Genomic DNA, 26,639 nt, shown 5'->3' with positions numbered 1-26,639 from the left:
AGAACATCACTGTCATTCTAGCAGCATTCGAGCTATGCGAGACAAACATTTCGTGATATTACAACATGCTATCCATGAATGCATCAAGCATTATCTTGAAATACATCTTAAAGACATGTACTATAACATAGTGAAGTACACATTGGTACTTTTAAGATGAATGTGATTATCGATTTTGGAGCACATTGCATCGAACACATGTGCAGAAATCCAAAACATGTTCACCACATGTTTAACTTGTTATGTGTATAGCCAGTACAGCTGCAGCAGCAGTAATTAAGTCAAAAAAAAAAAAATACAATGCTGTTTGTGGACAAGCAAAAAAATACTGTCCACCAGGAGATTAATGCTGGTTTCAGCATCTCAAGTGTGTTTGCATTGCTGCTGACTACAAGTTGTATGCTGATAATTGCCAAGAGATAGCAATGCACATGACAACACAAAATTATCCTAAGTAATAAAGCAGCATATTTGGTTACATGAAAGAGAGAGAGAGAGAGAGAATCTTTCCCTGAGGTGGCAAAATATATATTTGACCAATGTCACAAATGACAGAAGCTTTGTTTGAATTTAAAACATGTCAGCTGAAAGCCGTAAATCTGGATAAAAACAAGCATACATTTGTAGTTCAGGATTGTAGATTGTTCAGTAACTGGTCTTGGCACATTGGCAATTTGAAACAATTTCCACAGGATGAAATTTTCAGTTGAGATGAAGAACAGGATTAAAAGAATTCATATCAAATTACTGTCAACCTCACCTATGTCCTCCTCTCACAAGACGAAAAATTGGCCAAGTCGAAGAAATATCCTCCCTCACATGCATACAAACACGTGTTCATTCTATTGTGTAAGTTGAAATTCGAAAGTCAAAGGATTTTCTCTGATCACTTTGGATTCACCTTAGGTAAGGTTGACTGTAAAATATATCTTACAATGCTGCACAGTGCTATCAAAAATAAAATTAACAAATGCATCTCTCTAAATGTGGGTCTTGGAAAAATGTATCTCCAATGGCCAAGTTCTCCACAGTCTATGAAATTCTTCCTGTAAAGTAAACTTACTATTAAATGCTGATCTTATTTTTGTTTGGTTTGTGGTTGTTTTTTTATAGAAATCAGAGACTGCTTCAAAGCCTAGAAGTATGCTACAAATTAAGAAGATAAGAACAAATTTTATACATAGCTTCTACATATCTTGTTTGAGTTGATTACTGATCCATTACATTGATGGATTCAGATCGCACCTGCGGGACTTTCATCCTACTTTGTCCCAACTAGTACCGGGCAATCGACTCCATTCGGACGGCAAAGAAATAACAGCACTGGCAATCTTTGCAAATGTCTAAATGCAGCAATATCTGAAGAAAAGAGAATGGGTTACTTGTCAGCGTAGATGATTGGTGGAATAATATTGCAAATCATTCCATGTGACCCCTTAATTTATCAGAGTTAATTTGAGTTACTACTAAATCAACAGGAAGAAAGAAATTACATAATTAAAGTATTTTGGAAAATACAATGATGAAAATCAAATATGAACAGTTATCATTTAGCATTTTTGATTTTTAAACTTGTTACCCTGCTTTATCACTAATGGACGCTTTGATTCTCGTTAGTAAGTCATGGAGATGTAGCAGTAGATACAACTGTGTTGCTATGGCAATAATGAAACAAGCAACGTTGTTAAATAAATCCTGTGGCACTTCAAGCACACTTGTTTAAATGTTCTTATGCCAGTGACGGAGATGGCATTTTCTCTGTAAGGTACATACTCTTGGATGTCTCTTCCCTCCATTATTATATTCCTGTGGAAGCAGCGTAATGCAGCTGCAACTTACATCCTGGCTAACATGAGAGAGAGAGAAACAAACCCTATTACTCACTTCCACTGGGCTATCAAAAAAACAAATAAAAAAAAAACCCTCCGGCCTACAACCAAAAGATGGGTTGGTATTGCAATAGAAATTCTATAAAACTTTTCTTTAGTTTCTAGCAAATACATGATCCCATATATTTTTTGTCACTTAACAACCCCTTAGCCATCCCCACTTCTCCTTCCCACAATCCAGCTTTATGTCTATTGTAGAAAAATGTTCAGGAGACATGGTGCACTTTTTACTTCTTCTTTGTTGCCACTGCCGATCATCTCCTGGGAGGAGGCTGGTAGAAGTTCTGGGCCGGTCTCTGGTTCCGCCTCTCCATCCTGTAACCCCCCTGATCCCGCCTCTCGATTCGGAACCCGCCCTGGTCCTGGGCCTGCCTGTTGATGAACGGCCCGTCGCCGCCTTTGCGGAACTCAAGCGTCATGTTCACAGGAACTTCGAAGTTGCCGTAGTCGGGATGGGGTGACATTGCGGCCTGGCCGGGGACCATTTGCGGAGCCTGAGCCTGCTGGAAGGCCTGGGGGAAGGGCGGGGCTGCTTGGAGGAACGGCTGCTGCTGGTGAACCGAAGCTATAGGAGGAGGTGGCTCTGTCTGCAGGGGAGAAATTCAGGGTTGTGAGGACAAAAATGGAGGTCAGCAAATCTACATAGAGTGTCTTGGCTACTGGCAATATAAATCATCTTCTAATCAATTTTTTTTTTTTTTAAGGGCATAATGTGCTATTTTGCAGATAAAACAAAAACCCAGCATTAATGCTTTAAAATGGTTCTAAAATGTTAGTTAGGGATAGAAACAACCACTATAAAAATTTGAATGGGTAAAATCGATGTTAAAGGGACTGTACAGTACTGGTTGAGACCTAATTTCAGGTTTCTAACATTTTTAGGTGAGATAATAAGAAATCTCATACGAAATATGAGAGAGATGCAATTCTATGAGGAATTCAACGTTTATTTGATAAAAATTGGTTTTGAAATGGCTGAGATATCCAAAAAGAGCGATTCTAATAAAGTGTGGGACCCACACTTTGGAACGATCACTTTGTTTTATTTTGTTTTTGGATGTTTCAGTAATTCCAAACCCGATTTTCATCAAATAAACTTTGAAATGCTCTTAAAATGGTATGCTCTGTGCTATATCATAAGTGTTTTCTGGTATCTTGCAAAACTTTAAAAGCCCAAATTCTCATCTCAACCAAAACTGTACTATCCCTTTAAGTATTGTTAAATATACAAATTTGGAACAATAGTTATAATGATAATGTTTCCAGACTAAACCGTCTACAGTTACGGTTTATTGAAAAAAATACAGATATCTCCTTATATTTTAGACTTTATTGCAAAAATTTTATATGACAGGATGTTTTGTGGTACAACAGACCTACACATATGCATTAAATGTCATATCTTGAAAATTTTTTAAATCACTGCTCCCAAAGGTAAACAGGACCTTTAACATATACACTATGACACAACTAGACTCGTAACGTGTAAAACATATAATCCAACAGTTCTCCTTGGTATGTATATCGTCTTCTTACATGAAATTCGCAAATTCCCAGTCTCAGAGTACAACTACACTTTGACAAACATGCGTTATAAATCATCCCACTCATTCATCTGGTTACAAAATCAAAGCTACGAGTCACGTCCAGCATTGTTAATGACCAAATTCAGTTGCTTAACTTGTCTATCAGTTCTGTCCATAATATAACCATGAAGAGTGAATTACATAGCACCACTGCACTGAAAAGAGTTTGTCAAACCAGAAACATTTACAGCATGAAACTTTCACAAATTGGAGGTGACGGCCTTTCTCACAGCATGAAACTTTTGCGAATCACCACTGGCATTCAATGCCCTGTGTAGACAAATACTATTGCATGCCTTTTACTTTCGTGACTCCTGGCTCCTTGCAAATTTTGCAAAGTTTCATGCGTACAAAAATGTCTGGTTTTACAGTAAACCATAGAAAGGGTCACACAATGCCTCCTACCCAAGGCTGGTCTGGCGTTGGCATGATGTCAGTGATGAAGACCTCCTCATAGTTTCCATACTCCACAAACTTCACCACGCAGGTCTTACCCGACGGGTGGATGCCACTAATCTGGGCCTTGTAGAACTAAAACGGGAGAAAAGGACGCATGAACAGAAGATGTGAGAGACTGACGGATGGTGTGCTACATCAACGATTTAAGATATCCTGTCATATCGTGTCATACACTCTATAAACATCACACCATAAAGGTTTCAGGGAAAAACAGTGAAATATGCATCCTGGGTATGAACAGTCGCATGTAACGTCTCTTAAACTTACTCACATTAAGATAATTTTTTGAATTGAATTGAATTGAATGGAATTGATGGGATTTATTTGACTTATTAATCATAAGTATGCAAAATAACAACTGCTTTCTCTTAAGAGCCATGCCACACCCTTGCAGCATTCCCTTCCAATATTTGATTTGTTTTATAGAGATAGTCCTCTAAACTCGATTAGTATTAGTAATTATGCTTCAAGGTACCAACAAATATTCTACAAATTGCATACATAGCAAGCTATCACATTGTGTCCACTGGGAGAAAGGGGTCATGAAATAACATAATAATCATAGTAATTATGCTTCAGAGTACCAACAAATATTCTACAAATTGCATTCATAGCTCGCTATCACATAGTGTCATTTGGGAGAAAGGGGTCATGAAATCATAACATTTGCTATTTCTTTCTTAGAAATCTATGAGGCACAAGCAAAGTTAGAGAGCAAAAGCTCTTTTGACTATGAGAAAGAGTACCGTAATGACTTAACACATCAAATTTTCTATCTTGGGTTCTTACTCACTGCACATTACATTTTCCTGTACCCACCTCATTGTCTTCCCAGTACTTCGCGAAGCAGTGGTCACCTTCCTTGAATGGCATGACTGGAGGAACCGTTGACTGAGGGATGATCTCCGGTCCATTTGCCATGGTCTTGGACTGACCCGAAGGTTGCTGGTTCAAGACCTGGCCGGTGCTGTTCCCCATCTGCCTTCCCCTATCATGGGCGGCTGTCTGCAGCTGAGATTGCTGCTGAGGTACGAAAGGCTGCGATTGGCTGAAGCCCTCAAACTCCCCCTTGAACATCTGGCTGTTCCCCGAGTGTCTCTCCTGGTCAGGCCCCTTCCAGTTGTTTCCACGGTCGTTCCCTTCCTCCCTGCCGTTGCTCTTCCTGCCAAACTGATCCCCGTCCTGCCCCTGCTTACTGTCCGGTTTCCTTTCCATTAACCGGTACGTCTTCTCCGAGCTTCCCTCATTCTTGGCGCTGAACCTGTTGGGCTTGTCTTGGTTCTCATACCTCTTGTAGTTCCTGGACTGGTGGTTACTGCTGTTTGAAAAGACGTCATTGTTAAAGTTCCTGCCCTGGTTCTCACTCCTCCCATCACTCCTACCCAGACCCTGAGAACTCTTGTCTGTCTGGTATCGGTCAGACTTGTTACCCCTCCCCTGGTAGCTTCTGTCGTTCTGGTAGGCATCTCCCCTGCTCCCCCTACTCTGTCCATCAAAACGCTTCTCATTTCTATCCTGGTATCTCTCTCCGTCTCTCCTCTCGTTCTTGTAATTCCCATCACCCCTGTATCCCTGAGATGTGTCCTCCTTGTTATTCGTCCACTCGTTATTCCGTCGCCCATCCCGCCGCCGCTCGTCCCTGTCATACCGGTCCTGCTTGTCCCTCCTGTTGCCCCTGTTGTCCCTGGGTCCCATGGAGCCCTCGCCTTGCTGCTGGGCCTGTCGCTGGGCCTGCTTCTGGGCCTGCAGCTTCTGGAAGCGAGGTGGGGTTTCCCTGACGTTGTGGTTGTAGCTGCCACCAGCCTCCCTGCCCGACTTTGCCTGATCCCTGTCATAGCGGCTGGGTCTTTCACTGCGCTCACGCTGCTCCTGCACCTCATTTTCCTTGGGTTTAAAGGCTAAATCAAACACAAGAGAAAACCATAACTGGCATCATAATCTTGTCTGATATTTGTTAACCTTAACCAAGCAAAAGAATTACATGGAACTTAGCAGTTATTTAACACCAGAACCCTCAAACTGTTTTGATTACTACATATACAACAAAGAACATACTTTTATTACAATCTTAAAAGTAATACATGCAATGACAAACTTAGCTCTTCCAAATGTTGTCCAGTCTCACCTTTATCGAGTGTCGGTCTCTATTCAATAATGCTAGGAGCTCTGATTTTTGAAAATACATTCTCATGTTTTTTGCCCATTTCTGTGGACGATGTGTATCTCAGTGGCTCACCTTCTGCTTTCGACGGTCCTAACTTTGACTCCAGGAAATCAAACAACGTCGTGGGAGCCGAAGGCTGTGAAGGTGCTTCATCGTCATCGTCACCGTCCCCTCCTCGTCTTCCTCTTCGACCTTTGAAACCTCCTGGCACAAAACAGATACAAGTGCAATATGAAACTATTCCTTTCATCACTTCAACCATGCCACAAATGCACCATGACTAGAAATAGTTGCGACCATAATCACTTCCGTAGTCTACATTCATGTTATATCAGCTGTGCATAACTGGGCTCAAAGAGCTACATTTCTGCACAAAGAGCCTTTTTTCCTTAATCACGTGCGATTTTCCAATATACACAATTTCATTTCCAGAAGATTGAGACACATAAATTGCATCATTATGACTAGCATTCTCTTCCAGTGTTTTGATAATCAGAAAGAGCTACACTTTGCTACATCGACAAGGACCGAGCAGGCACTGCCATTTGAATCCTAATGAAGCAACATTTCCAAAAGTTTTCCAACACTCTCATCACGGACTCTGCACTAGGGTCATTTTCCGTACATAAACTGATTCTATTAAAAAAAAAAAAAAAACTTCCAGAGAATGACTACCTCCTGTACCCCTCTCCTGTCTGTCCCTGCCCCTCTGTGGAGGCCCGGATGATGATGAGGACCAGCCAGACTTGGTGCCCATTCCACTGGTGCCACCTCCAGTACCGCTGGGGGTCACCAGGGAGTCGATGGCAGCGTCTAGGTTCCCAGAGTGCTTTTTGAGTGCGGCTATGGCAGCGTCCCTGCTGAAGCCCATTCCAATGAGTTGAGACACTGACTTCTCATCAACTTTCTTCTGTTAAAGTATATACAAGTATATATATATTTTCGTAAATGATGAAATATATGCAACAATCCAAACGACTGATATCAACTGCCATCAACCACTTTGTACAGACATGGCTGCCAACAAGAATTATTTGTACATTCATTTCGGTTGTTGGCGATGATATCCTGATGAGGACGTACGCCTATCATATATCTCCAACGAGATGCAGGAAAACATGCTTTCATTTCTGCTAACGATACATGCACTCGTTGATTTTTTTAATTTTTTTTTAATTATGCATTGTGGTGTAGTCATTGGGTTATGTAATATACTTTTGTTGCTGCTGTTGTACACAAGTGCAGTCACCCTACAGTACTCATCATGGATAGTAACATGAGCCTGGTTGATAACAATAACGCTTCTGCAGTTAAAATAAATGACAGAAATCAGGCGGTGGATCTGTCATTTATGCCAGGAGTATACGAAAGCCTTACAGTCCTGCATCAACAGGCCACATTCAATTATGCCATGGATGCACACACACACACACACACACACAAGGACAGACAGACACAACTTGAACTTAAGAAGTAATCATCTTTATAAAGTATTTTGCTCACATCCACGGAGAGTTCTCTGTACACTGTCTGGGGCTGGTTGTTCCTATTGCTGTCAGTGAGTCTCCCTTCCCCACCTCTCACTCCGCGCCGCTCCGACTGGGTGCTCCTGCCTCCATAGTTTTCCTGCATACAGAGATACACACACTGGGTGATGTCAAGTCCGCTGCTAGTGCTGACGTTATCTTCCAAACAACTGCCTTAAATTGAGCTCCAACACCGAAAGGCATATCAATGCAACCAATACTGATCATTACAATTGATCCCAAACACTGGTGTTATCTTCACACACACCACCATGAAGTCTGTGTGATTACCTTAGAAATTGCATGATGAAAAAAAAAGAACTGCCCTTGATTCAAGCAAAATATGAAAAGACAGAGCAATGAAGGCTTTGCATTAGACAAATGGTGTGGAAGAGGTATTACATTGTCACAAATTTCTGAACATCTCCCAAATACAACAAAATAAATTCTTCCTTAGAATATCCATACGTACAACAAAGAAGCAAATCTTTCAAAGAATGAAAATAACCGAAAAACACATCTTATGTCTGACATGTTTTACTCTCTCAACACACTACAATCAAAATTTACGCTAAAAAGGGTAATTGAAACACTGTCAACAAATCCTCCTCCCCCTCAGTCCCCTTCCCTCTACTGACAATGCAGCCACCTGTGCTGACCTTTAACCTTTGCCAGACAGACTTATATCCTCCCATCACCTGTCCTCTCACCTTTGCCTCACCGCCACCATCTTGACCTTTGCTCCCTGTACCACCAAACTTCTTGCCCCCTTGCTGGCCCCTAGCCTGGTCCAGTTCCTTGATGGCCGCCTTCCGCTGCTCCTCAAACTCTCGGTCCTGGTCCGTCTGCTCTCGATTCTTCTCCAGGTTCAGTGTACGCTTCTTACCTGTGTACACATGATCAAAGACTTGTTAGACTTACAAATAGCTCTCAGTTGCAATAAAAACAACTTGATGCAAGAATCAATATTTTGAATATACATGCAGAACCTGCTGCCAAAAGAAGTACTGTAAAACACAAAATTTTCTCGAATTGGAGCCAACGGCCTTCTTCGCAGCATGACATTTTCGTGAGTTACCTCTTGCATTCAATGCATATAGTGCAGACAAGAACTTTCATGTGCATTTTAATTTCGCAAATCTTGGCTGTTGTGGAATTCGCGAAATTTTTAAATGCACAAGAACATTCCTCGTTTTACAGTAATATAAGAACCATCACTGGCTATCAGGCAGAAGCTTGGTGGTCTGGTGGATATGACACCTGTCTAGTAATCAGAAGGTCCTGGGTTCAAATCCCGCCCAAGTATGTATGCCCACTGTTTATCATGGCTATTACTCTTAATACTGAATAATCAGCATTGACGCTGATGAAAGGCAAATTTGTCAATCCGTCGCAATAAAAGCAGCTCGAAGCAAAATCATTAATTTTGATAACAAACTCTCAGTTTAAAAGCCTCAATCAATATGGCCATTTTCTTTTCTTTTTTTTCTTTTTTTAGAGAGTTTGGATTGTAGTAGAGAGTGGCAAGGATTTTTCTGTGTACACTTAAATAACATGTGCATTGTTCAATCAAGCAAAGATGGACTATGGCCTGGAAGTGCAGACTATATCAACAAGCAGCATACTGCTTTAAGGATTTGCAAGTCCACAGGTAGGGTTGAATACCATCAATCATCACAAATAAAACACTGCCCCACTCTGAGTGAGGATGATATTTTATCCTTATCATCACAGCTGGGATGGCACGTCAATAACCTATTCTCTATTCGCTATCGAATGTTATATCAGTAAAATAATGAGGGCACCCTGATATTGGCTTACTTCTGCGACTATCCATAGACTTTAACCCTCCAAAGACCAACATATCAAAATGCTATTGACTTTGTGAACCATCAGAGTGGCAACAGCAATGACAGGGTTAAACTAGAGAAGCACTCTGAGAGCACAGACCTCCAACAAGCAGCTCATTTCCACTACTGATTTTGTTCTTCCGTAGATATCAGTGATTTCCACCCAAAAGTATGATGCATGCCGACAATCGCTCAATTTCCCAACAAAGAAGCCTTTTGTCATCAACTTCTACCTGCACAGCATGCGTCGCCCTAGCAGAAACTAGAGCCGTAGAGCACGCACTTTAGTGCACGTATGCAAACCTCAAAAAATGCGCAGCATTAACTCCCAAATTCACTGACCCTACCTGCCAAAGTATCTAAAATCCTTCCTAACATCCATACAAATTTGCAGATCACTACCAAAATTTAATCATCTTTTCCTTGTGTCATTCTCAACTATTCCTGTAAATTTCGTCCAAATCCGTTCACAACTTTTTTAGTTATTTTGCAGACAGACACACAAACAAACAAACAAACAAACAAACAAACAAACACCAATGAAAACATAACCACCTCTCTTGGTGAAGGACAGGTAACTAGAATCTCCACAGAAACAGAGTACTTGGTAGATACTAGAGACTAGTGCCCAGTCCTGATACCACAACTATGTCCTCCCTTACTTACCCGGTCCCTCTGTCCTCTGCCTGCTTTCTGCACTGTGCTGCACTCTGTGACGCTGTCCGAATGGCACCCAAGGGGGCGGGGCTCCCTCCACCTGAGTTGTTCTTGTGTGGTGAGCAAGTTGCTGAAAATACCATGTGGGGATATTTTTTTAATACATACTCATAATCATACATCAAATAACCATTAGTAAGGTTTTTACTGATAAGGAGATAGAAAGCAAACTACTGTAAAAGCGGATATTTTTTCGCGCTTCGCCGGGTCAGAAGAGTTTCGTGTGTTTTTCATTCTGCTGAATCAAGACATCACGCACAGGGACGTATGGCAAGCAAAAATATTCGCGTGCTTTTATTATCACGTTAGTTTCTGATTGCGCGAAATGCGCGAAAATTTCAACTGCGCGAAAATTTCCACTTTTACATTATCTCCTTACTGATAAGGAGATAGAAAGCATACATAGAAAGCAAATATGCACTAGTGTAAGTGTGTTCCCTTATTGTATTTGGCATCTATTATCTTCTCCTTTTTTTTCAACTTGGTTTAATAGTAATGACATAAATACACTTAACCAAACAAGACAAGCAAATGGGAATATAAATGGAAGTTGTTGCAAAAGATACATACCAGCAACATCACATGCCTACCTTGACATTTGGCAATATGCAGATAAGTATTTAAGACCTTTCCAACAAACTGCAGCATGTCTTGGACACGCTCCAGTTTTGCCAAGAGCTAAACCAAAGTCTGACTCACCCTGGCTAGTTCCCATCTCTCCACCATCTCCTCCACCCTTCCCCCGAGGACCTTCACAGTGGCCGGAGTGAGGATGATGAACCCATTGGTGACATCCACTCTTCCCTTCAGCAGGACCTTGGTGCCCGGTGGAGTGTTCAAGCTGTCAAACACCAGACATTAATTGCTATTAGTCAAAATGTGTAAATATTCTTGCTCTATAGAGTGCAGAAGTAATGATGCCACAGTCTTTTGTTATAGCTTGGGTTGGAATCAGGTGCGAGCATGGCTAGCACCAGGACAGGTGAGGTTGTTTAAAACCAGTTTCCATGGTGATTTGACATCACACATTTGTACTCTATATCCAATCATTTTGCCGTAGAGCAGCAAATTTAAGCACAGATCTAAGCAAGCATTGAGCATGGTAGCCATCAACTTCTCGGCACATCTCAAAAGGCAACAAAGATCACATTGGAGGTAGATGCTACATACATAATCAGCATCACAACGTCCTTGTATTAACACCTTCAAATTCAAAATGTATATATGAATCTTATACATGACTTACTCTATTTGATGAATCGTTTCTATGACAACGCCTACACATGTGACATGGCCATCTGTGAGTTGAAGCCGGAGAAGGCGAGGAGCAACAGAAGAATCCTCATTGGACTTGGGAGCTGCAATGTTGCGAATTTTCTGAATCTGAAGTACGTACGGCCCCTGGACCTTTTGCAAACAGAACAGGATATATTAACTCACGGAACCCCTACTTCTGTAAATATCTTCAACATTATGAGAAATTATCTTTATATCAGGGCAGCAATTTATTGTGCTCACAACTCACAACATACAGAACATTATTTGACTGCTAGACACACACCTCACTGAATTGTGATTGTCTTGACATTACATATCAATTCAACTGAACAAGGAGTATATCTTAATTGTTCCGTATATTCACAACAAATATAATACTTCTTTTTTTTTTCAACTCGACTCCAAATTTCAATGTACTGGTGGAAATTTCGGAGATCACAAATAGCAATACTGAAACCAAGCAGCCTAACCACTGACAATTTTGTTTTGTTTTTCTCTCTCTCTCCATGATCTTTTAGTCTGAATATCCAAGACATCACAAACCCTAGAATCTCACATTTCTTATGAATAGACATGCAAATGGTGTAGCATGCTTCTTAACTATTCATCAATCAGTCTATCTCTCCTCAAACCACCACCAATAGTTACAACTGAACATGCATCCACCCTAGCGATGACACACTTGCTGTGAGAGAAAGTACCTTACCTTGTCTGACTTGCTCTTCCCAATGTCTGGAGGCAGAGCATTGGAACCAATCTGCTTCAAATCAATCTGCAAAAATATAACAAGATGTATCACGTAAGACAATCTTTTTTTTTTTTTTTAAAGGAGAAGAGTGATTGTGCGAAGAATATGCTGAAATGGAAACTAAATGAAGATAAATGAGTAAACCTTCAGCAAGTGTTAAAATCTCCAAATTTACTAAACAGAATATCAACTCATAGCAAGAATTGACAATTGACTGTTGTTTCAAAGTCTTCCAATGTCTCATCATGCTCTACAAAAAAAAGACCGCAAGACAGTTAAGGATTTCATACAAGCAAAAACACGAAATAAATTTCCAAAATGTTTTAAAACTTTTTTCTATACACCTCCTTCACTTGCAGGATGTCCTTCTTATGAAGAAATTTGCTTTTTTAACCATGAAAGCACAATACATGTAATAGGACAAATACGTTACAGGGGAAAACTTACATCAAGTGCCTTCCTTGTTAGGGCATCCACTGAGACGGTGGCGGCACCCTCCTTACATCTCTCGATTCCATCCTTGGTAAGATGCCTGGCAGAGGAGTTAGAGGGTAGAAAGGGGGATAAGTGGTAGCCTGTTTATCAAATCTATGGTGAATAACAACTCGAGTGATGAAAAGGTGATTGACCAGCAATGTGTTTTGATTCATTACATACTGCAGCTTGGCCACCATGAGTACTGCATCTAAATGACATAGTTGGGACTGACAGTTGATGCCTGTGGGAGATCATCCATGGATATGCAAGAAGAGACAGACCCAGGAGGACCTAAGGCATCACAGCTGCAATATTCAACAACCTACAGATTGGTTTTGTTTGAGTATCAATGAGGGTCATCATGATGATTTCCAGACTAGAAGGACGTAAGTACAGAAGCACTTCTCTGTCTGCCTGACTCCCTGGGGCCTACATGCCAGGTGATTATAAGACCACAAAATACATCTTGCTGTCATCTGCCATCTAGAGTATAAGATGGTGCAACTGGTATTTAGATCTTTTGCCATATCAGTACCTAAATGGTTATAACAACTACTGCCAGATTCCATGAGACATAAACATGTACTTCCAAGTCGTGGGTAGGCAAAAGTGTGGAATGAGCAACCTCGGACAAAGATAGTCCAACATCCCAATGTTGTGCCGTGCGGAATGTCCAAAGAATCCCATTATCAGGCGATGATGGGCTATAAAATCATGTCATTTGAAGGATATCTATAATAATCCACAGAAGTGATGGCCCTACTCCTGTACAACCATTCTATGTCATGTGAATTAATGACAGGCAATAGATGGGTAAAGGGAAAGTAGAATAGACACAAAAGTGTGCTATTTGTAGACATACAATGTACACATGAAGGGCGACAGCGAGTAGTAGCTGATGTCATACAAACAGTGCAGCTAGAGGTTTGTGCATTATCACACTTTTCTATTAGCCAGGATTCTCATTGAATTTTCACAACATTTGGACTGCCATTGTGACTCCAGTCCCAAACTTTCATGATGGGAACGGGACATCAATTTCATCATTTTGCAACTGCACAGTCCACACAAAGACACAAGCATGTGTTTACAATGGGCAGCTCTCTTGGAAAAAGGGAATATCACATGAGACTTCTCAGAATTTCTGCAAAATACATCCCTGACCGTTTGTGGGTATACATGTAAATCCCCTACATCAGCTCATATTATATTTGTGAGACATGCATGTCAACTGCATGTATATTCCACTGGACATTTTTACTTTATTCATTTTGAGCAGTTTTCCAATTGATACGTAAGAGACCTGTGCTGATCAAAGCCAGTGAACTTAAAATGCTGGTAGGGCTAGTTACCAGGAAATATAACTTTAATTAATTTTACTTGTACAAATCACAAGGATTATATCATTTTTTTTTTCTTACAGAATGTCCTGTGATTGAACTCATTAATTTACACTTTACGATCTAGGCCCCCAGGCATACTGGTCACACAAATACTCCTACATGCGTGTATGTTAAGCCCTCCTTTAGACCTTAATTCTCTGGCCTTACGATTTCTTTTCTTTTCTTTTTCTTTTTTTTTTTCTTCTTTTTTTTTTGGGTAGAACCCAAATAGTAGAACTACAGGATATGTTTTCCGATTATGTAACTACCCATACAGGGTTGCGTACTGCCAGTTCTGTTGTTCATCATTTTAACAAATGACTTCACTTCATCTCATGACGATGCTACCATTGTCAAATATGCTGACAACACTGCTTCTGGTATTAAATACAGCCAAATACAGCCAAAATGTAAGAGATGATTGTTGTTTTTTGGTCAAGCAAAGGTTAAGTAAAGCCAATCAATCTAAAAGAAGAAGTATGGAGATAGTTAAAAGTTTGAAGTACCTGGGTACATCAATCACTGATCAAGAGTTATTATGGAAAGACCAAAGTCAGTCCCTTTATGCAAAGGCTATATATGCACATGATTATACCTCCTTAGGAAGATGAATTGATTCAACACTGATAAGATAATTCTACGGTTATTCTGCAAGTCAGTAATTGAAAGTGAGATGTTTTTTAGTTGTGTGGTTTGGTACAGTAGGTGCAGAAAAGAAAATCTTAAGAAAGTACAGAAAATGCTGGCAAGATGACTGGTGAAGGGACAACTATGACACATGAATGCATCAATGATTTTGAAATAAGTTTCTTAAATACTAGGAAATGGTAATCACACTCTTCATCAATGTTATACTCTAATGTGATCAGGAATATGGTACATGTGGTACAAGTGCCAACAGAAGGAAATTCCTATAGACTATTGGACAATAAAAATTATATCTCTGAATCTCTGAAAGGATGTGTAACTGAAGTATGCTCTGTGGATGTTTCATCACAAAGCAAAAGAGACCACACAGATTAGAGCCAGGGTACAAGTTACATCATACAAATCATGCATCCTTCATCCAGGCATTGCCATTGGTTTTGAAAGCAGAAGTACTAGTGCGCCCTCGCTGCATGCTGATTTATCATGCACACACATCCATTGCATTGGTTTCTCTGACATTCATTGTCATATGTCACTGCTTGAGGGTGTTCTTCCTGTGGAATGGAAAGTTAAGCTGCAAACATTTCTGCTATTTACAAGAAAGGTAGCAGGAAGGACGCTGGAAACTACCGCCCAATTAGCCTAACATCCGTCGTTGTCAAGGTTATGGAATCCATCATTAGAGATACCATCATCAAGCATATGAGCCAGCAGCAGCTGCTTTGCAATGCCCAGCATGGATTTGTTCCCGGACGCTCATGTATGACACAACTACTTTGTCAGCTTGAAGATTGGACTGAGAGCACAGATAACGGTGATCCAATCGACGTCATATATCTGGACTTCAAAAAGGCATTTGATTCTGTTCCACATACCAGACTCCTTAATAAAAGTTGAATCGTTTGGGATTCGTGATCCTCTCTTGTCATGGATCAAAGCCTTTCTCACTGATCGAACCCAGCGTGTGGTTGTAGACGGCTCCAAGTCTGACTGGACACGTGTACTGAGCGGTATTCCTCAAGGGAGTGTTCTGGGCCCGACACTTTTTGTGATGTATGTGAATGATCTGCCAGATGTTATCTCTAGTTCATCACAATTATATGCCGATGACGCCAAGATCTATGCTAGAGTGCCAGATATTGACTCCTGCCAATCATTGCAAGAGGACCTGACTGGTGTGGAAAAGTGGTCACAAACCTGGCAACTCCCTCTTAACTCTCAGAAATGTGAAACCCTTCACATTGGGTATAACAACCTACAGTGCTCCTACTCAATTGAGAATGTTACATTTGATGATGTCAACTGTGAAAAGGACCTGGGTGTTTTGATTGATAGTGAGCTCAACTTTCGCCAACACATCTCCTCATCTATCCAGAAGGCTAACCAAATGTTAGGTCTTATCAAACGTGCTTTCATTAACATCAAACCAGATATTTTCCTGCCACTGTACAAGGCTTTGGTTCGACCGCATTTGGAATATTGCAGTGTCGTATGGAAACCCAGGTTTATGACAAATGACAGAAGGATCGAAGCTGTTCAGCGCAGAACAACCAAACTGTTTCCTGGACTTAACACCCTTTCCTACAGTGAGAGACTAGTAAAGCTTAACCTGTATTCGTTGCATTACCGCAGGGAAAGAGGGGACATGATCCAGGTCTTCAAAATACTACATGGTATAGACAGAATCCACCCACAGTCCTTCTTTGTACAGTCACAGTATCGTGGAACGAGAGGCCATCCCTTCAAATTATTTGCCACCCATTGTCGTTTGAACATCCGCAGCAACTGTTTCAGCAAAAGAGTCATCCAATCACGGAACAGTTTGCCCTCATCACTTTTTACATCCACTAGTATAGATTCTTTCAAACACGGTTTAGACACGTTCTGGTCAGACAAACGTTTTGAAATAGTCTGACATCCACGCCCACGCTTGATATAGACTGTTACTCGTGCTACCAAGCGCTGACGACCGGGAGACCTGACAGGATTTACCTACACAGTAACACTTCCGTACAGATGATGATGATGATGATGATGATAAGATAAAGCATGGCAACACTGATTGAAATCTATATAGTAGAAGATTATATCAGCCCAACTCAAGCACCAAGAGGTATGGCAAACCGAAGCTATATCACCCTGATAATCATTCTATTTCTATTTCACAAGGCTCTTCAACTGCTCTCGCCAACTCCTTTTTCCATGGAACAGTGAAGGATTGGCATGGTCTGCCAAGCAATATTAAACAGATTCATAAATTTGATACATTTAAAGAAGCGCTCCAGCGTCACCTCCATTGTGATTAGCTGCACATCACACCACAGTGCTGAGTGATACTCTATAGGGCCTACAGAGTTTTTCAGCATAATCATCCAGATCTAGAACTAGAAGACTCAAAACAAACTCAAGCTTCGTAAAAGCCCAGGTAGCACTAGCAGTGCAGTGTAACCAGAAAGAAAAAGACAGCTGAAGGAAGAGAAGAAGTAGATCTATGTAAGAAAACTGTTCTAGCTCTCCGACGATATCATAGAGTTTGATGGATATGGATTTGGAGTCACTCATCACATCATCTAAAACTAAAGACAGAGCTCAGTAACACTCAAACAGAGTCGAGTCTCACGTTGATCGCGTACACACGGGGCGGGACACCAATATCGATATGTGGGACTGAGAATTATTAATAGGGCGCTGTAGCTGCAGAGCGGCTGACACCTGAGACTTAGCAAAGGCCTTTGTGTCACTGAATCGACTCTATTTAAAAGCCCAGTTAGCTACTTTCATACTTAACTTCACTGAAAGCATTAAAAATAAGCAAATCTAGTGTAATATTGTTGAACAAACTATCTTACCAGCCACGAGTCAGCAACTCAGCTTCGACCATTTTGCCACGGCCAATGTAGGTGATACGTGACGAGGTGTCTGATTGGTTTGTTGTGTGCTAGTGGAAAGATTATCTTTTCTAAACCGTGCTACGATTGGTTCAGGATGAACAGGAGCAGGGGGAATGGGGGTGGGATGGGAGAGCGAGATAAGGATCTAGATCGCATCGCGAGATACATACGGTGAGTAGAAGAGAGATAATCTACAGTAGTATTATTAATATAGAAGAGAGACATTATATAACTCTCTATAAATACGGCGAGTTTGCTGTTGATCAGACTGGAATGTACACTGAGTTTATTGTTTTTGAAAGCAATACAAGAAAGGAGTATAGTAGGCTGCTCTATCAACGGATTGTTCTGGTCTTGCAATGTTCCTCTCCTGAAAATTAAGAAAGGAAAGATGTAGAGTCCAGCAAATATTCGATTTGATATAAATGTAAACGAGAACACATTCTGATGTCGGTATTGGTAGGAAGCATATCAATATCATTATCAATGACTACCCTTTATTACGACGGTCTTCATCGTCTCATCATCATTATCATCACTCCACTACAGAAGAGAGAGGATCTTATTGTCCTTATCTTACTGACTTGAAGACTCAAAGAGAAATCAGTCGATCTTCTCCCCAGGACACACTGGAGAGGATTGTAAATCCTTTCTAGAAGAAACCAAGTTTCTCGAAATACAACCTGGTTAAACCAGGTTGTATTTCGAGAAACTTTTGAAGACACCATTATCAATTATGAACTTACATGAACTTACATCTATATCACAACTGCTGTTCTGCACAAAACACTAACTTTCCGGCTTCATCGTGAGTCTAGAATCTCAGGACAGACAATATATACAATGCATGATATATATAAAATGAACTTACAGAAGGTATCAAATATTAAATCTCTAAAGGGGAATTCCGGACCAGATGAAACTAAAATTCTATAACCACAATAGTGAAAATTTGATCAAAATCGGAGAAGAATTCGAAGTTATGGAACTTCGAAGCCTCGCTAAATTTCTCCTAACAGTCCTTCAAAAATACAGTTAATTCGAATATGCAAATGAGTGAGTTGATGATGTCATCGCCTCACAATTAACCACCAATACTTTGTAGATAAAAATCTTGAAATTTTCGTTCTTTTAGTTCAAACGCAATTATACTCCAGTATCAAATTCTGATATATTCACTGAGCATTGTTTTGAAGCTAATCAACAGGAATAACATTATGGTTTACACTTTAATTGGCAGGAAAAAAACACATGAGTATTTGTCAGTTTTTGTTGTTGTTTGCAGTACACAATCAATGGGATATTGTGAGGTGATGATATCATCAGCTCACTCATTTGCATATTCATATCGACTGTTCGAGAACTGTTTTGCAAAAAAAAAAAATAGTGAACTTCGCAATTGATCACTTCCATAATTTTTCATCAGATTTGATAAAAATCTCTTTCTTTTCAGAATATAGAGTTTTAACTGGTCTAACATTTTCCTTGAATATTCTTATTGCTGGTTCACCTATAAAATTGGCCTGAAAGCAGAACTCGCGAAAATTTGTCTAAGTTTCAAATGTCTTTCTGCAGTTTTCCTTTATCTATTCCCGTGCTCATGGTTTCTGAACACCTCACGCAAAGGAAAACAATATCATCTGGAAACTCATTTCCTTGTCACCAGGCGTAAGCGTCCCAATGATGTATTAATCCATAACTATATAAAGTTGCAATACAGTGCTGCAGTATATAGACCAAGTGCCTTTCGAAACTCTGGCGATGTTTCGCCAATTGTGATTTCATGAGTTTGAACAAAGACGGTAGCATTCAAAAGGTGGAAGAGAATATTATATATGGAGATTTAAAGTGTAATTGCACACCTATATAAAGTGCAAGTTATAGCTGTCATCCTTTGTGTGCATTGAGTGCTATATAATTGGCACACAACTTTGGCCACACTGTTCAAAGTCCTTGACACACGAAGGGCTAATAAATAGAGTAAAATCAAACTAACAAAGAATGCATAGAAGAGGTGTTATCAAAGTCAGGCTTTAAAAAAAAAAGTATAAAAAAGTTATTGATTCCCAACAGAACCTTCCTATATTTCCACAGAACAGTGATATCATTACAGCAGTCATCAACTTGCAAACTAATTGAGGTTTTGATGTCATGATCCGACATGTCTCTCATTGACCTATATATACACAAATCTTCACCAATTAATTTTCTCGTTGATGACATTAAGCACGTGGGCATTCATTTAATATTTTTATTGCATACGTTGTAGTACTACCCATGCATGCAGCAGTGGTGCCTTTTGAGGAGGAAGGGATTTAGTTGCTTATCAAAACATAAAAATCAAATCATAATCATAATCAAAACATTATGTATTTTTATACACAAACTAATCAGAGACTTGCAAGTTGGTGACATAATAACGTTTGCAATGTTGCGCATGTAGCTGCAATGAATTATATTTATCAACCCAGTCAGTATATGACAGCTTGAACTTTCATAAGTTTGATTTTTTTTTTGAATATATTTTATGTATATGTAAATTTCTTCCAGTTTGTTCATCTGGTACAAAGGCGTCTTGAGGAAGGTGCCGCTTTGCGCTCACATCAAAAATTATGCACTCAAGGCGTGCATGTCAATCTCTTAGATTACATGTTATGACAGTCATATTGAGACAACGTTATCCTAAAACAAACAAAGACAGATTATATCTTATTTGTGTTGCAATCTCATAAAATCCCATTCTCAAACAGCTTATAACAATGTTGAACGTATAATATTCATGCTGACTTCCTTGACGACGTGGGTATTTGCACGAACAAGATAAAATTTTCCTCTATAAGTCCTATACACTTCTGCATGTGGTGTATCTTAATACAGTGATTTATATTCGGCATGAGTGCCTGCATCTCGGATTATTATCACTCTGTTATGAGAACTGAAAGCGATGCGACGCAAACACTTATAGAAACGCAGATGTTGTTACAAGCAGATAAGTGCGTATAATTTTGTCAGACAGCTTCGATCACCGGTAAATGGTTCGTCATGAGGTAATGGATGGTTGTCTTGGGACTTGCTCCACCAATAAATCTAACACCAGGAAAATATCTCCGCTTGTACAGCTACAGGTATTATAGAATTTCCGTTCATTGCGCTATTAACAATGACCCCCATGTGGAGTATCGATTACGGAATAACCACCAAATAAAACCCGCAAAGATTATATCAGAATGATATTGGACAACGTGCGCTGTATACACACTGATATCGTCTATATCGAACAGATAGGCGGTGGCGTTGATCTATGGAACTTGTGACTCTTGTGAAACTGGAATCAGACGGCAACGTTATTGGCTGACTGATCATTGTTACGTTCAAGACGGCTTTATTGACCATCATCAACACATAGCTTTATATTTACCTCTTCATTGTCATGGTAAGTGTTCTAACTCAACGTTTCGCTTTTAATGAAGATTCATGTCTCTGCTAATAATCATGTTTCCTGTGGTGAGATTAAAAAGTTCAACAATTACGTGATAATGACGTGCTATCTGTTGAGGTGTCACACGTGTGGATGGGTATTCGTTACCTTCTGTCACCTGATCTGGAATCATCTCCACGTTAAACATAATATAAGATTAATGATGGGAAAGGGATAATTTGTTCAGCAACGGTAAAGTGTTTGAAAAACTGTTGAGGGAGGTTGTTTATACTGAGGTCCATCTTGCATGGGGCTTATCATCTTCTTGAACAGCACTTTAAACCCTGAGGCAGCACATTGTATCATTCCAGATGCTGAAAGTCATAAACCTGTTCATGGGAGTCTAATTCGGAACACAAAACTCATTCAGCTTGCCAGGTAAACTCTGCACGGACTCAAGAAATAGATACGGTTTTATAACGCAACTTCATAAAATCAAATTTCCGCATGGGTCGCAAATTAAAAGTAATTGGTCTTGTTTTTCAGAAATATACACCCAAAATTCCTTCTTTCGATTGTGCTCAACACCCTTTTCTTATCATTTAGTATCACTATTCTCTTTTTTTTTCAAACGAAAAGTTCTTCTACGAGAAAACAGTAACAAGACGTCCCGCCGGAATGTATAGTATGATCATAATATTCATCCAACCGCTGAATAGAAATTGACTGAGCCTTGTAATGTCATGAATTCATTTCTGTGCGGTAACATGTTGTATCGAGAATAGACGTGTTTCGAGTGCATCCTATAGGGGATACGCCTAAGCAAAATTCACACGATTCACAGCTTATCATCAACACAAAAACCATCCCAAAGGCCGGTAGAATAAAGATGATGACTTGCGCTTGCCAATTAACGGAAACCAGGATTATCCCACAGCACCGGCTACGCATCCGTTTCCGGGTCTTTGACGAAACAATCCATTGGTGAATGAAGGCAATCTGCATGCTTGTTTAACTCACTGAGTGCGATTTTTCTGAAGATGAATTTCTTTCGATGTATTATTAAGATTTAGTCAGGGATGAAAACATTCTTTTGCAAACACAATCAGGGTGCACCCGTCCTTTGACCAATGACAGGTGGAAAAAGCTATAAGAATTTAACATCATCAATTGATATATGCTTCTCTGATTCTCATTAGTCTTCGCTTTAAAGGCTGAAGAAGTCTTCGGTGGTCGAGGAATAAAGGCGGATGTACAGCAAATCATATAGGCAACTAATGTCCCATTGTGATCATAGTTAAATCGTTGAGTCAAAGAGGTCATGATGCCTCACAGCAGGGAGGTTCCTCTCACCTCCCTGCTCACAGCAACGAAGATTTTGCTATAACATAGGATCAAATTAGGCTCCGTGACTGGCCCTCTTTGGCTCATATTTAACTCCTCTACTGGCCAGTCTTATCTTTGTTCAATTTGTTTTATTTCTCCACTTGTGTAGATGAAATGATTATGACAAATTCAATAATTTTCACATCAAATTGATAATAAACAAGAGTATTCAGAAGAAATTGATAATTATATAATACCCGCATAGTCATGCGTACATAACAACATTTTATACAGGTGGAGAAGATCGTTATCGATTAGTGATCGCTTGACTTGGGATATTAACGGGTCTTGGATTTAATATTAGCACTTTTCAGCTGTTTTTTCCCCCTGCATTAGCCACTTCATATATAGTAACATTTCCGCAGGTGAAGACTTTCAACGTTGCTAACTTGGATGAAATAATCTTTGATCAAATTGATAAGAAACAAGAGTATTCAGAAGAAATAGATAATTATAATAGCGCAATTATATAGTCATGCGTACATAACAACATTTTATACAGGTGGAGAAGATTGTTATCAATTAGTGATCGCTTGACTTGGGATATTAACGGGTCTTGGATTTAATATTAGCAGTTTTCAGCTGTCCCCCCCCCCCCTTGCATTATAGCCACTCCATAGTAACATTTCCGCAGGTGAAGACTTTCAACGTTGCTAACTTGGATGAAATAATCTTTGATTCAATCTGCAGTCACCTCATATTCCTATTCAATAATTTTTAGTGGTGTTTGCAGATTTTATTTATTTATTTTTTATTTCATTTTATTTTATTCTTCTCTTTTTTTCCAAAAGAACATAACACAGTATAAAACTGTAGGAATCATATCACAATCGTATACATACATGATATACAGATAATCCATCACGCGAAATTCCACTGTTTGTATCTCTGTGATGTTCCAATCGACTTTGATAGTTCCAACCGTGAAACAATATTATGTCAGAGGTTTCATCATACTGGACATTATTATCTACAAAAATAAATAATTTTGAATTGCAAGGTGTAATCACGTGACGAGGTTGATTGCAAAACAGCTTAAGCGCCAATTTCAAACATTCTGAAGTAAGTCGATCATCGGATAGAGCAAAATCAAACCTTTTCAGTTTGTTTGTTTTTTGTTTGTTTTTTATTGTTCCATATTCCACATTTCAACAAATACATAAAACATAGACATCACGATACAAAAGCCTGGATGAATTGTCACGTACAGCTTATAAGACAATAAAACATGTGATAATATGAGGAATCTACATAGAAGCATTGCTTGTAGGGTGTAGATTCCCAGATGCGGATGTGAGATTATTTCTTACTTGGGTATGTAATTAAAGGAATGACAATTTCTGAATTGGAGAAATATAAACGCCAAAAAGTAAAAAGAACAAGAAAAAAGAAAACAATGAAAACAATGTCCGCGGCACAGACTTCTTGAGTGTTGCGTGATCACCCGAGCGAGGTACAAGTCAGATGCAGTGTACAATAGCAGAGATACCAAATGTGTACAAAGGAAGTTCAGGAGATAATACAGAAATCACGAGCGAGGCACATGTTACATAATCGATAATGTCAGTAATGTGAAGTATGAACAGAGAATATCGAGGAGGATTGAAGAATAGCTATAGATATGAATTCAGAAAAACTAGTTTAAGTTTATGTTTAAATGAATAAAGAGACTGAGATTGGATTATTTCTCTATCCAACTCATTCCAAAATTTAGGTCCTGTAGTGGTTATTGTTTTTAAAGCAGATACGGTTCGTACAGGAGAAAGATGAAAAGAATCTTTTTGTCTAGTAGGGTAAGAATGAACTTCAGTATTTTATTCAGTATACTTCAGTGATACCCTATGTTACATAAGTAGTATAATATTCTTTCAGTAATTATGACAATATCCAACACTTTCTTACTATTTTCATTTTAGTAGCTTTGATTGCAATTATCTCAACACAAATGGAGTTAAATCGTTTCAGTGAGTTCAACATGTTTTCACATGTATCCCACAATTATTATTAAGTGATATTGCAACTGATTGACAAAATTGCCCAACATCGACGTAAATATTGCCTGAATTTATCAGTGTTAGTATAGTAACCATGACAAAAGAAATCATGGGCGTACGTACTCGAGCAGGATTCGAACCTACGACCTCCTGATCAACTCCGGACAGACGTCATCTCCACTAGACCTCCGAGCTTCCGCCCGACAGCAAGTGTTGGTTCTATAATCCTTATAGCATGCAGCGGGTATTGCGTATATTCAAATTCATGAAGTTCTTCCGTCGAGATGTGTTCATTGCAACTGATTGACATCGACGTAAATAAGCACTGAATTGATCAGTGTTCAGTAGTAGCCATGATAAAAGAAATCATGGGCGTATAAGGTGCTCGAGCAGGATTCGAACCTACGATCTCCGGACAGACGAATATTGTTCATAACCACATGTAAATTAAATCGAAGGGAGAGGTATGACTGAAGAGAATGATATTAACAACTCTCCAGTTGATACGGTTTTTTGCATGTACATTGGTAGAATCTTGTTTTTGTTTGTTTGATTTGTTGTTGTTGTTGTTGTTGTTGTTGTTGTTGTTGTAATGGTTTTGTCAGGAATTTAGTAACAACATGCACCGTCCGGACCCCTTTACCCCTGAAATTATTGTTTTGTGGCTTTTAGGTGACAACACAATCGCATTTAGTCTGTGTGTGAGACCATTTCACAATCTTATTTAATGTTAGTACTAGGGATACGAGCTCCTGCGTGGGGACACTACCTTTTTTTATTTCTTTTTTTTTCCTCCTCTTTGATCCATATCTTTATAGTCTTATACCTTCCTTTCCTTTCATAAGAGTTCCCTCGAAGAGACATGATTATTTTCACAATTATCAATTATCATCGAAATAATTAACATTATCATGGATGAGCTTCTCACGTGGAGGCATTGATTATGAGCTCCCTCGTGGAGACATTTTAGCAAAAAGTCTTTAATGTAATAAGAATAATGTTTGAGCTGTTTATCGTCTGATTTGATGCCAGTATTGTCTGGGGCAAATTATTTTTTGGCGTAGGGCCCCATTTTTCATAAACACAACAACTGTCACAACACAACAATATTTTGATGCAAAGGAGACCTTCTTCTGTTCGATCTCATGCAATATATTTTAGTCATTTAATAATAATTGGAGACATATACCTTATTGGGTATGTGGTTGCGACTAATAACATTGTTTTATGACGACATGTCAACATTTCAAAGTCCTTCTTTTATCAAGGACTTACATGATAAACATTTTATCAATCTATTTGCTTAAATGTGACTTTGATTATTAGAGCTAGCTTGAACATGGCGTGGATCGGAGGAAAAATACTTTAATTGCAATGGTTTCCTCCGAATTTATAATCGGACGAACATTGTACTCAGTCACGATTTGGCAAACGATTTGGTCGCAATCACTCCAAGCTTGTTCGCTCAGGTACTTACGCCATCAACGGTCATTCTGTGTATCAAACTTTTAGTCATTGGTCTAATTATTAGAATTGCGGCGCGCTCTCACTGATCATCATCGCATCCATGAAGTCGTGTGCGGGATGGTACGGAAACCAAATGCCACGCACAGCATGTCTTCGTATTCTTTACTACCAACTGGTAACCGGAAGTCTCCTGTGCTAGTAGTGCTGCTGAAGCATCGACGACTACTGGAGTAAACATCTCACCTGTTCGATTAAATTATTTGAAATGACAATTTTCTACCAGGTCGTTGACCTCTACCATCTGGATATTACGGGATAACGGAGGATTATTTAGGATAAAGCTGGATCCTGTATTCTATCTGGGATTTTTTCAAAAGGCAAAAAACTGTAATTTCATCAGGAAAGATGAGCGAGAAACGAGATCGTGATCGTGAGGCCACCAGCCGCAGGCGGCCACACAGCATCGCCATCACTGGCTTCAAGGATTTCAAGGTAAATCTACGTCCATAAAAAGAAAGAAAAAAAAATAAATCTTGTCACTGCTGAGATTCTGCATTTGTTTCTGCCTTTACTTCATCTTGTTGTAGATAAATTTAAGTCTATTTCCTGTGTCATGTGATATTATTTAGGGCCTATATAAAATATAGGTCCTTGAACAGTTCAAGGTCAAGGAGCTTTTAATGACCCACCTTAAAATCACACCTTGTGATTAACCACACCCCTCCTCTCATTGGATCATCATGTGCACACAAGTTGTAC

At 39.5% G+C, this 26,639-nt stretch overlaps 2 protein-coding genes across 3 annotated transcripts in view; one reads left to right on the top strand and one right to left on the bottom strand.

Moving 5' to 3' along the window:
* Positions 1 to 1,764: 1,764 nt before the first annotated feature.
* Positions 1,765 to 17,619, bottom strand: LOC139733043 (tudor domain-containing protein 3-like). Its single transcript, XM_071643888.1, has 13 exons — positions 17,574 to 17,619; positions 12,665 to 12,749; positions 12,176 to 12,241; positions 11,438 to 11,598; positions 10,891 to 11,032; positions 10,141 to 10,261; positions 8,335 to 8,510; positions 7,602 to 7,724; positions 6,774 to 7,008; positions 6,171 to 6,302; positions 4,754 to 5,832; positions 3,881 to 4,006; positions 1,765 to 2,476 (listed from the first exon to the last, which is right to left on the bottom strand). Exons 1-13 carry the CDS (start codon positions 17,603 to 17,605, stop codon positions 2,144 to 2,146), a joined length of 2,811 nt encoding a protein of 936 aa, XP_071499989.1. The 5' UTR covers positions 17,606 to 17,619; the 3' UTR covers positions 1,765 to 2,143.
* A 3,321-nt stretch (positions 17,620 to 20,940) lies between these two features.
* The window catches only part of LOC139733109 (protein diaphanous homolog 2-like), a 97,044-nt gene continuing 91,345 nt past the window's right edge, over positions 20,941 to 26,639 (top strand). Inside the window, exon 1 of one of the 2 annotated variants that reach the window (XM_071643956.1) lies at positions 20,941 to 21,048. In XM_071643956.1, the coding sequence (XP_071500057.1) occupies positions 21,046 to 21,048 (3 nt within the window). In that variant the 5' untranslated portion in view covers positions 20,941 to 21,045. Of the gene's footprint in view, positions 21,049 to 26,055; positions 26,373 to 26,639 lie in introns of those variants that run through there. The other variant, XM_071643953.1, reaches the window with a different exon arrangement.

The sequence above is a fragment of the Diadema antillarum genome, unplaced genomic scaffold, assembly GCF_040938485.1.
Source record: "Diadema antillarum isolate AM-2024a unplaced genomic scaffold, OU_Dant_1.0 seq00000460_RagTag, whole genome shotgun sequence".
In the NCBI taxonomy this organism is placed as follows: domain Eukaryota; kingdom Metazoa; phylum Echinodermata; class Echinoidea; order Diadematoida; family Diadematidae; genus Diadema; species Diadema antillarum.
This window is presented reverse-complemented; position numbering and strand designations above follow the sequence as displayed.